The 12,030-nt window shown below is 46.5% G+C and overlaps 1 protein-coding gene across 14 annotated transcripts in view; it reads left to right on the top strand.

Annotated features, from left to right (window-relative positions):
• Positions 1–6,484: 6,484 nt before the first annotated feature.
• Positions 6,485–12,030, top strand: part of IFT88 (intraflagellar transport 88) — an 80,906-nt gene continuing 75,360 nt past the window's right edge. For 4 of the 14 annotated variants that reach the window (XM_082435110.1, XM_082435108.1, XM_082435107.1 and 1 more), the window contains exons 1-2: positions 6,693–6,823; positions 11,664–11,759. In XM_082435110.1, coding sequence (XP_082291236.1) covers positions 6,803–6,823; positions 11,664–11,759 — 117 coding nt within the window. In that variant the 5' untranslated portion in view covers positions 6,693–6,802. Of the gene's footprint in view, positions 6,636–6,689; positions 6,861–11,663; positions 11,760–12,030 lie in introns of those variants that run through there. The other 10 variants (XR_014256195.1, XM_082435109.1, XM_082435105.1 and 7 more) reach the window with 8 other exon arrangements.

Raw genomic sequence — 12,030 nt, 5'->3', positions numbered from 1 at the left:
GGCACAGGTTCAATCCCTGGTTGGGGAACTAAGATCCCGCAAGACAGTCGGCATGGCCAAAAAAACAAAAAACAAAAACAATAATTCATTTCTCAACATTCTGTATTGAATTATTATAGATAGTTAGAAGAATTTATCTCACACATACTTAAAAGAATACTATGAAGAATTTATCTCACACATATTTAAAAAAATACTATCAGGTCACTAATGATTCTTTAGATCATGCTTCAGGGCTTACAAACAACTATAGTTTATTCCAACTGTTTTCAGGTGCAGTCAAGTGAGTTTAATGTTCTCTGCGTCCTCCCAGCACTGCCTGTAGACCCTTGTGTGATGATGGAAAAGTTCTGCACATGGGTCTCCAACACACACCTGTGGAATGCAGCTAATGAGACTAAGGAACTAAACTTTATAGTTGATTTAAATTGAGGGCTTCCCTGGTGACTCAGTGGTTAAGAATCCGCCTGCTAATGCAGGGGACACAGGTGCGAGCCCTGGTCCAGGAAGATCCCACATGCCGCGGAGCAACTAAGCCCATGTGCCACAACTACTGAGCCTGAGCTCTAGAGCCCACGAGCCACAACTACTGAAGCCCGCACGCCTAGAGCCCATGCTCTGCAACAAGAGAAGCCACCACAATGAGAAGCCCATGCACTACAACGAAGACCCAACGCAGCCAAAAATAAAACAAATAAAAATTAAATTGAATTGACTTAAACTTCATTTCAAATATTTACCAGCGGCTAATGGTTACCATATTAGACAGTGCAGCTTACAAACGTTTTTCCATCTGCCAGGAATGCCTTATTTCTGGCTTATCCATTGGTGAAACTCTTACACTTGAATGAATGAATGAACGAATGAACAAATGTTACTGTTAGACCCTGAATATAGCTGACACAGAGCAATAAAAATACTTAATGCTGACAGTAGAAAGCACTGAATTTCACTGTTTCATGAAGCCCCTGCACCTAGAGCCCAGGCTCCACAAAAGAGAAGCCACCAAGACGAGAAGCCCGCGCACCGCAAGGAAGAGTAGCCCTGCTCGCTGCAACTAGAGAAAAGCCCGCACGCAGCAATGAAGACCCAATGCAGCGAAAAATGAATAAATAAATAAATAAATTTATTTAAAAAAAAAAGATGAGAAAAAAAATTTCACTCTACATTTTCAGGCTAATTTGCTTTCAGCTTTTAGGGCCAAAAAAAAAATAAAATGCCATGATAATTTAAAATATTTAACAGGCAGTCTCTGCATTTCATGGTATTTTTCCAGGCAGAAGAGGTGAAAGGTTTTCACAGTGCCTAATAAATTACTTATTAGATAAACCAAGTGTTGCTAAGCTGGGGTGGGAATCCAGTGGTGGTAACACCTATGGTGTACTTGAGTAAACTTTTACGAATAAACAGTAACTATAGAACTGTGTTATGAGCTCTGATAGTGGTAGATCCACCGTACACCAGGTGTTAGGGAACGAATTGTGTCCCCCAAATTCAAATGTGGAAGCCCTGACCCCCAGGACCTCAGAATGTGACAGTATTTGGAGACGGGGGATTCGGGGGATTAAATTAAAAGGAGGCCTTGCGGGTGGGTCTTCATCCAATGTGACTCATGTCCTCATAAGAGAAGATTAGGACACACAGGGTGCCATGCCCAGAGGGAGACCATGAGAAGGGGTAGCAGAGAGCGGCCAGACCAAGGAGAGGCCTCAGAAGAAACCACGCCTGCCCACACCTTGATCTTGAAGTTCAGCCTCCAGCACACTGAGAAGTAAATTTCTGTTTTTAAGCCACCTAGTATGTGGTACTTTGTTACGGCTGCCCTAGCAAACTAGTACTCAGCGACTAGGGAAGGCCTTCTGGAGAGGGGTGGCCAGGCTAAGAGGACATTAGGAAAGATCATTTTAGGAAAAGAGAATAGTGTGCTGTGAAGGCCTGGAGGTGAGAGAGACTTGAAAGCAAGTATGGCCAGGGCACGACGTGCCGGCAAGGAGGGCAAGGGGAGGGGTGGTGTCGTGGACATTTGTCCATGGACATTGTTGGCTGCCCAGCATCTGACACCCTTTGTATTCTAGGAGGATCCCAAAATGGGTGAGAGGAAGCTTCGGGGAGCAGACACCCTCCGTCTGAGCTCCCTGGAAGCCAGAGCACGGCCTTTGACCGACACACAGCAACCTGGCATTCCCATCTGGGGCTCAGACCCAGCAAGAAGGCAGACAAAGGGCAGGGTGGTTAGAAACGGTTCACAGTGGCTATGATGGAACCAGGGTCCAGTGGTAAAGTGGTACGTGCCAGAGCACAGCTGTGTGACAGCACGTCCACCGGCAAGAAGGCCTCAAGGTATTGAGATGGCAGGGCCACAGCAGCCGACTAAGCAGGGCGACCAATTGGTCCTGGTTTGCCTGAGCAAACGGGGAGGGCTGGTCATGACGCCGGCAGCTCGCTCCCGTGAGACGACTTTGGCTGGGTCTTGCCTGCCTGAGCTGCTGTTGCTTTTCCAAACCTTGTTCCTCAACCTCTCTGACAATTCTGAGTTACCCAATATCGAAAAGAAAAAATTCCTTTTCTGCTTCAGTTAGCAAGAATTGATTTTTCTTGGCTGCCGCAAAGAATCCTGTGTCCTGACCCCTGAAGAGCCTTGTAAGGCACAACATGGAGTTTAGACTTTGTCCAGAGGTCAAGGCCAGGGGGGAGAGAGGGCACCAAAAGGCTCTGAGCAGAGAACAAGGTGATCAGATTTTCACTGAAGGGCGATCACTTTGGCTGCAGTGTGGAGAATAGACTGAGTGACAGCAAGAGAGAAGATGGAAGAGTGCTGAGGAGGCGGTGAGAAGAGTCCGGAAGTGAAGGAAACCAGGCGGCAAGAGCACCCGCGAGGCCTCCTTTTAACTTAATCCCTCTTTAAAGGCCCCGTCTCCAAATACTGTCACAGTCTGAGGTCCTGGGGGTCAGGGCTTCCACATTTGAATTTGGGGGCCACGATTCGGTCCCTAACACCTGGCGTACGTGAGGTCCTGTGGATCTACCACTATCAGAGCTCATAACACAGTTCTATAGTTACTGTTTATTCGTAAAAGTTTACTCAAGTACACCATAGGTGTTACCACCACTGGATTCCCACCCCAGCTTGGCAACACTTGGTTTATCTAATAAGTAATTTATTAGGCACTGTGAAAACCTTTCACCTCTTCTGCCCAGAAAAACACCACAAAGTGCAGTGATTGTCTGCTGCTTAGCCCTCCAGGTTGGAAGTGATGGAAACAAGAATCTCTGTTCTCTCTGGAGCTTATATTTTAGTAATATGAGCTATGTGACCTTAACATTTTGTCTGCCGATGTAGGCATGTGCTTAATAAATAGTAGCTTCAGTTACGGCATGTAGGATCTTTAGTTGCGGCATATGAGCTCTTAGTTGTGGCATGCGGGATCTAGTTCCCCGACCAGGGCTCGAACCCGGGCCCCCCTGCATTAGGAGTGTGCCTTGCCGCAACTAAAGAGCCCGCATGCCGCAAGGAAGATCCCGCGTGCCACAACTATGACCCGATGCAGCCAAGTAAATAAATAAATATATTTTAAAAATAGTAGCTTCATTACAACATTTAAAATGAAGGGGAGTTCCCTGGTGGCGCAGTGGTTAAGAATCCGCCTGCCGGGCTTCCCTGGTGGCGCAATGGTTGAGAATCTGCCTGCCAATGCAGGAGACACGGGTTCGAGCCCTGGTCTGGGAAGATCCCACATGCCGCGGGGCAACTAGGCCCGTGAGCCACAATTACTGAGCCTGCGCGTCTGGAGCCTGTGCTCCGCAACAAGAGAGGCCGCGACAGTGAGGGGCCCGCGCACCGCGATGAAGAGTGGCCCCCACTCGCCGCAACTAGAGAAAGCCCTCGCACAGAAACGAAGACCCAACACAGCCAAAAATAATAAATAAATAAATAAAAATTAAAAAAAAAAAAAAAAAGAATCCGCCTGCCAATGCAGGAGACACGGGTTTGAGCCCTGGTCCGGGAAGATCCCACATGCCGCGTAGCAACTAAGCCCGTGTGCCACAACTACTGAGCCTGCACTCTAGAGCCTTCAAGCCACAGCTACTGAAAGCCCGTGAGCCTGGAGCCTATGCTCCGCAACAAGAGAGGCCACCGCAATGAGAAACCCGCGCACCACAACGAAGAGTAGCCCCCGCTCACGGCAACTGGAGAAAGCCCAGGCGCAGCAAAGAAGACCCAACCCAGCCATAAATAAATAAATAAATAAATAAATTAATTAATTAATAAAAGAATAAATAAAATAAAATGAAGGAGATGATCATGAGCACTCCCTGGGCAAATAACTGTATCATACTTAAAGGGCAACCAAGTTTAAAGGAACTTGAACTTGTTTCCAATTAAACAAAAAAAAAAAAAATCAGGAGTTTCTTGGTGGTCCAGTGGGTAAGGCTCCACGCTCCCAATGCAGGGGGCCAAGGTTCGATCCCTGGTCGGGGAACTAGATCCCGCACGTTGTCACTAAGGAGTCTGCATGCTGCAACTAAAGATCCTGCATGCGGGCTTCCCTGGTGGCACAGTGGTTAAGAATCCACCTGCCAGTGCAGGGGATACGGGTTCGAGCCCTGGTCCGGGAAGATTCCACATGCCGTGGAGCAACTAAGCCCGTGAGCCACAACTACTGAGCCTGAGCTCTAGAGCCTGCGTGCCACGACTATTAAGCCCGCGTGCCACAACTACTGAAGCCCACGCGCCTAGAGCCCATGCTCCGCAACAAGAGAAGCCACCGCAATGAGAAGCCTGTGCACCCCAACGAAGAGTAGCCCTCGCTCGCTGCAACTAAAGAAAGACTGCGCGCAGCAACGACCCAACGCAGCCAAAAATAAGTAAACAAATAAAATTTTAAAAATAGATCCTGCATGCTCCAACTAACAGCCAAAATAAATAAATAAATAAATATTTTTTAAAAAAATCGAGGGAGCTGGAAATTTACAGCCTGGAGATCTAAACAGATAATGAAAATGGTTTCTATATATCGAAGTGCAGTGATTTGAAGGGCTCTACAGTGTTCAGGAATTAATTCACCAAACATGTAGTGAACAGCTACTTTGAGCCAGGCTGGGTAGCTAGATACTCTCAAGAGCTGTGTAAGACTTTACCAGATCTCTGAGCTGACAAGCTAACAGGGTGTCCTGACAGCTGGCAGAAACACCTGGTCAGAGACAGAGGACCTTATTGTCACAGCCCAGCAAGCAGCCTGAGCTTCACAATCCCTGTGCCCACTCACCTCCCCAGTCTCACAGGGGTAGCCCAGGCGGCTGCTGCACACACAGTGAGTTTGTGTCACAGCTGAGGGACCCTAAACTTTGGAAACCTCAGTTTTTTATGATGAACTGCAGGCCAGCACGGTGCTCAGACATCATCCCTAATATGGTAGAGGGCACAACCCGCCTTTTGCACTGGAGGGAGACAACATCTCAGTCTTCCAAAGCTGTTCCCTATACAAACGTCGTCAAAAAATACTCGTATTAGTCGTATTAGTATTAGAGAATATGTATTAGTCGACACAGTGGGAGGGAAATGACTTTAAGGAATCAGCTCAGGCAGCTGTGGGAGCAGCTGGAGACCCAGGGCAGAGCTGATGTTGCAGCTGAGTCTGAACGCGTCTGAGGCAGAATTCCCTCTTCCTTGGGGACCTCAGTCTGTTCATTCTTAAACCCTTCAACTGATTGGGTGAGGCCCACCCACATTATGGAGGTAATCTGCTTTGCTCAAAGTCTGCTGATTTAACTGCTGTCACATCTGAAAAACACCTTCACACCAACATGACTGGTGTTTGAAAAAAAAAACTGGGTACCACGGTCCAACTGACAATTACATTAACCATCACAGTGGTCCGAACAGAAGCAAGAGACTCATGGAGAATTGTCTCTCAACATGTACTTAAAGTTTAAAACTCACTAATTACACTGGTGTCTTTAGACGCCTCCCCGCCAATTTATTTTGAAAATTTAAGACAAACTTTAATGATGTGAACCGGTTATGAACTTCATTCCTCGTTCTCTTGCTGAGCGTCGCTCAGGCTGGGTGCCGGCCTTGGCGCGTCTCGGGCCGCCCTCGAGGTGTCCAGGGCAGGAGCACAGGACATGACAGGACCACGACGTGCGCGGGGCCGCGCGGGCGGCCTGGGCTCTAGCCGGGACCAGGGGGAACCGCGGCGGGCGGGGGGGGGGGCGGTGCCCAGACAGCCAGAGCTGCCCGGACGCGCTTCCAGGGCTCACAGGCTAGTGCGGCGGCCACCGGAGCTATTCACAGCAACCAGCACCACCCGCCGGTGATCTGCCTTCCGGATGATTTCATCAGGATCTAGGAGACGTGGGCTTCCCCCCAGTTGCTGTCCCACGCACCGCCCGCCAGGACCGCCTCCGCGGGGCCCCTCGCCTCCAGCTCCCTCCCTGGGGCTGGCCCCGCCCCTCTCCGCTCAGGCCCCTCCCCGCTCTCCAGACTCGGCCCCGCCCCCTCGCGGAGCACTGTGGGAGCGGCTTCCTTGGAACCGCGCGTGGCAACGTCCCGGCCGCGCAGCTCTCCGCCGAGTCCCGGAAAGGCCGCTGCGACCCCGCAGCCTTCGCGGTCTCCCTGCTCCCCTCGCCGCGAGGTAGGAGAGGGCCCGGGGCGGCGCGGGTGCCCGCCGCCCTCCGGGGGGGCCGTGTGAGGGGCGCGGGGGCTCTGCCCCTCCCCCGCCGCCGGCCCGTGCGCCCCCGCCCGCAGCCCGCGCGCGGCCCTCCAGCCCCTGACCCAGCGTTCGTGACGGGAAGCTCGGAAATGCCCGGGAAGGCTCGGCGGGTGAGGGAGGCACGAGCTCGGGCCCCGTCTCGCGGAGGTGGGCATTCCGGGCCGGAGTCAGTCCGCTCCACTGGGCGGCCGGGCTGTCCGGTGCGGTCCCCGGGGGGGCGGGAGGCCGCAGGTGGGGACGGGGGCGGGGCCCCGGGGAGGCGGGGTGGGGGTCGCTTCCCGCGCTCAGTCCAGACAGCGCGAGCTTGGGAGCTGCCTTGGCAACAGAACCCGGGAAACCCGGGCCGTGGCGGACCTCCGCCGCCTTAGCTGTTCCCTGGGTGCTTCACCTTTCCCCACCGCACCCTACCCTCCGCGTCGGGCAGCCCGAGTCTCTCTCAGGTCTGGGGACAGCCCAGCAGAAAGGATCTCCAGTTGTAAAAGCTGCTTGTTGTTCTGAGAGACGTGTAAGCTAAATTGACTTAAATGGGGCTTGTAATCAGGTGGTTCCTGTTGAGCACAATGGTCCTCACAGTGTGGTTCCCGGGGCAGCAGCAGCAGGAGCAACGCTTGGGAACTTGTTAGAAACCCACATTCCAAGGGGTGGAGGGGGGTGATGGCGACTCCCACCTGAGACTTGGTGAATCAGAAACCGGTATGGGGGAGTGGCAGTCTGATTTTAACAAGCCCTTGGGTTTCTTTCGTTTTTTCAAAATTACTTTGCCTATCAGTTTAGCATAGATTTGTTTGTTGTTGTTTTGGCCGCGCGGCATGGCACGTGGGATCCTATTTCCTGGACCAGGGATCGAACCCAGGTCCCCTGCAGTGGAAGCGTGGAGCCCCAACCACTAGACCGCCAGGGAAGTCCCAGCCCTTGGGTTTCTGACACACGCTGACCTTTGAGAACCACTGGTGTCCCATTACCTGACCTAAAACTTTTAAGTTAAAATATTTTGTATGTCTTCTACCACTGACAATATTTTGGGGGGTTATTTTGGAATGAACATTTCTATATGATTGACATTTGCTCTCATAGTGAATTTTCATCTCCGAAAGGTAATGAGAAATTAACTCTCAAGACCTAAATCTAAGAGCTAAAGCCATAAAACTCTTAGAAGAAAACAGGTGTAAATCTTCTTGACCTTGGATTAGGCAGTGGTTTTTTAGCTGTAACACCCAAAGCACAAACAACCAAAGAAAAATATATGTGTGCATCATCAAAATTAAAAACCTTTGTGTTTCCAAGGACACTGTCGAGAGGTAGAAAGAGTGCACAGAATGGGAGAAAATAGTTGATAGTCATTTATCTGACAAGGTCTAGTATCAAGAACATATAAGGGATTCTTTTTTCTTTTTTGGCTCTGCCAAGCACTGAGTCCTAACCACTGGACCGCCAGAGAATTCCCCATAGTGCAGTAGTTTTTAAAAAAAATATTTATTTACTTTTATTTTTTGGCTGTGTCAGGTCTTAGTTGTGGCATGCAGGATCTTTAGTTGTGATGTGCAGGATCTTCGTTGTGGCGCGTGGGATCTCTAGTTGTGGCTTGCGTGGTTTGTAGTTGCAGCACACGGGCTTAGTTGCCCTGTGGCAAAAGGGATCTTAGTTCCCTCACCAGGGATCGAACCCAGGTCCCCTGCATTGGAAGGTGGATTCTTAACCACTGGACCACCCGGGAAGTCTTGCAGTAGCTACTCATAGTAGTTAAAAGTGGAAACAATCCAAATGTCCATTAACTAATAGACAAAATGTTGTATATCCTTATGATGGAATATTATTCAGCCATAAAAAGGAATAAAGTACTGATACATGCTATACTGTGGATGACCCTTGAAAAAATGCTAAGTGAAAGAAGCCAGACACAAAAGGCCACATATTGGATAATTCCTTTTATGTGGAATGTCCAGAATCGGCAAATCCTCTGAGACAGGAGGAGGGAGAAATGGAGAGTGACTGCTAAAGGGCCCCAGGGTTCTTCATGGGGTGATGAAATGTTCTGGAATTGGATAGCGGTGATGGCTGCACAACCTTGTGAATATACTAAAAACCACTGAATGGTACTTAAAGGGTAAATTTTATGGTATGTGAATTATATCAAAAGATTAATAATTTTATTATTAAAGTAATGTTAAAAGTTTATGAGTAGCCACATATATTTGGCATTTTACTGAGCAATAAGATTAAGCTGAAATTTTTGTAGGAATTTACTGACACAATATTGTACAAGCTTGAAAGATAATATGTATTTTGAGATACACAAAGTAATTCAGTACTACATTTCTTGGGTAACTAGACAACCCCCTTCCCAAATTGCCAAAAATATTGACTCAATTTGAATGAGTCGTCTTCTGGGAATTCTTCCCCAGTTCTCTAGTAATTACTACATTTATAGTATATGTACACAATAATTACATTTCTCCCATGCTTCTATTTTACTTTGCTTTGACATCTATTTCATCTTGTTTTGTACTTTTTTCACATTTTATTATGAAAATTTACTCTGCAAATCTACAGCAAATTTTAAAGAATTTTTCAGTGAACATCATACCTGCTACATAGATTATACCATTAACAATTTTTTGTACTTGCTTTATCACTTATCAATCCTTTTATCCATCTTATTTTTACGCATTTCAAACTAAATTACAGATACTAAGTTTGCCCTTAAATATTTGAGTATGTATATTAATTATAGTTCAGTATTTGTTTATAGATTTTTCTTTCAAGAAAAAATTTACAAACAGTAAAAAGCAGAAATCTCAAGTACGCGTTTACTGAGTTTTTGCAAATGCATACACCTGTGTAACCAAATCACCTGTCAAGATATAGAACATTTATCACTTCAGAAAATTCTGTCATGCCCTTTTCCATTCAGTCCCTACCCCCCACCTCTAAGAAGCAACTAGTGTTCTGATTGTTTTCTGCCATGGTTTTGCCTGTTCTAGGACTTGAAACATACATTAGGTACTGTTTTGTGTGAGGCTTTCGCTCAGCATAACTGAGATTTTTATGTATTGTTACAAATGTCATCAGTGCACTGTTCTTTATTGCTGAGTAGTACTTCATTGCATTAAATATGCCACCTTTTGCTTATCCATTCTATTGATGGGTATGGTCTGTTTCCAATTTTTGGATGTTGTGAATAAAGCTCCTGTAAATACACTTAAATCTTTTTATAGACATAAGTTTTCATTTCTCTTGGGTAAATACTTTGGAGTGGAATTGCTGGGTCATAAGAGATATATGTTAATTTCATGAGACTGCCAGATTTTTTCCTAAAGTTGTACCATTTTACACTACCACTAAACAACATATGAGTATTCTGATTGCTCCATATGCTTGCTGACATTTTGTGTTGTTGGTCTCTTTAATTTAGCCCTATGGTAGGTGTTCGTGATTTCTGCCTTGCATTATAATTGACTATTATATACCTTTCTTCACTTGATACTAAGCTCCTTGAAAATCAGTACAATCAGCTGTGTCTATCACTGTCCTTTTAATGTAGTGGGTGTGGAATAAATGTGAAACAAGTGCAATGAATGAATGTTTTGACACCTAGTTTTTTAAATTAGTTTTATTTTTGGCTGCGTTGGGTCTTCGTTGCTGCACGTGGGGTTTCTCTAGTTGCGGCGAGCGGGGGCTACTCTTCGTCGCGGTGTGCAGGCTTCTCATTGCGGTGGCTTCTCTTGTTGCGGAGCACGGGCTCTAGGCGCGCGGGCTTAAGTAGTTGTGGCTCGTGGGCTCTTGAGCACAGGCTCAGTAGTTGTGGCGCACGAGCTTAGTTGTTCTGAGGCGTGTGGGATCTATCTTCCTGGACCAGGGATCGAACTCGTGTCCCCTGCATTGGCAGGCAGATTCTTAACTACTGCGCCACCAGGGAGGTCCCCTCTGTCCTTTTTTTTTTTAAAGAAGGGAAGGGACAGGAGTCAGCATAGGTGAATTTTTTTTTTTTTAATTTTATTTTATTTATGGCTGTGTTGGGTCTTCGTTTCTGTGCGACGGCTTTCTCTAGTTGTGGCAAGCAGGGGCCACTCTTCATCGCGGTGCGTGGGCCTCTCACTATCGCGACCTCTCTTGTTGCGGAACACAGGCTTCAGACGCACAGGCTCAGTAATTGTGGCTCACGGGCCCAGTTGCTCCGTGGCATGTGGGATCTTCCTGGACCAGGGCTCGAACCTGTGTCCCCTGCATTGGCAGGCAGACTCTCAACCACTGCGCCGCCGGGGACGTCCCCCCTCTGCCCATTTTTTAATCGAGTTTTTGTTGTTGTTGTTGAGTTGCGTGAGTTCTTTGTATATTTTGGATATTAACCCCTCATCAGATATATGATTTGCAGATATTCAGTAGGTTGCCTTTTCATTTTGTTGATGGTTTCATTTGCTGTGCAGAAACTTTTAAGTTTGATATAGTCCCACTTATCTATTTTTAGTTTTGTTGCCATTGCTTTTGGTGTCAAATCCAAAAAAAAATATCACCAAGACCGATGTCAAGGCACTTACTGTTTATGTTTACTTCTAGGAGTTTATGGTTTCAGGTCCTTAATCCATTTTGAGTTGATTTTTGTTTATGGTGTAAGGTAGGGGCCCAGATTTATTTTTTGTATGTGGCCGTCCAGTTTTCCCAGCACCATTTATTGAAGAGACTGTCCTTTCCCCATTGTATATTCTTGGCTCCTTTGTCATAAATCAGTTGACCATATATGCATGGGTTTTTTGGGGTCTCTCTGTTCTGTTCCATTGACCTTTGTGTCTGTTTTGATGCCTAGTTTTAAGAATTTGACCTGAAAAAAAGTTTAAGCCATAAACACATGTAGAGATAAATTTGACCAGGAAGGTTGTTAAATAGTTATACTTTATTTCAATTAACAATTATTTCTTATTCCAAGAATACATTTACAGCAGTGATTTTTCATAGGTACAAATGATGCAAAATGTACACCTGGCCCCAGAGACAGATGAAGATGATCTTTATTCTGGTTATAATGACTACAATCCAACCTATGATACCGAGGTAAAAAAAAAAAATTTGTGTTTTTTTTTTTTTTTTTTTTTTTTTACATTGGTCTTTGCTAACCAGCTGGTTCATGAAAATTTTGGATTTGAGTGTTCTGCTTTATCATGCTTTAGATTAAGTAAGTTGATTAAAAGCCTAGAAAAGTGCTATTACTGAAGACTGTACTAACTTCTACCAATAGTAATAATAGCAGCATAAAGATGTGAAAAAGTTTATGGAAAAGAATTAGGATCAATTATATACTTGTATTCTTCTGTACTAATTATCT

This window comes from Balaenoptera physalus (assembly GCF_965194825.1).
Source record: "Balaenoptera physalus genome assembly, chromosome: 18".
Lineage (NCBI taxonomy): Eukaryota > Metazoa > Chordata > Mammalia > Artiodactyla > Balaenopteridae > Balaenoptera > Balaenoptera physalus.
Note: the sequence above shows the minus strand (reverse complement) of the source record. Positions and strands in the feature narration are given on the sequence as shown.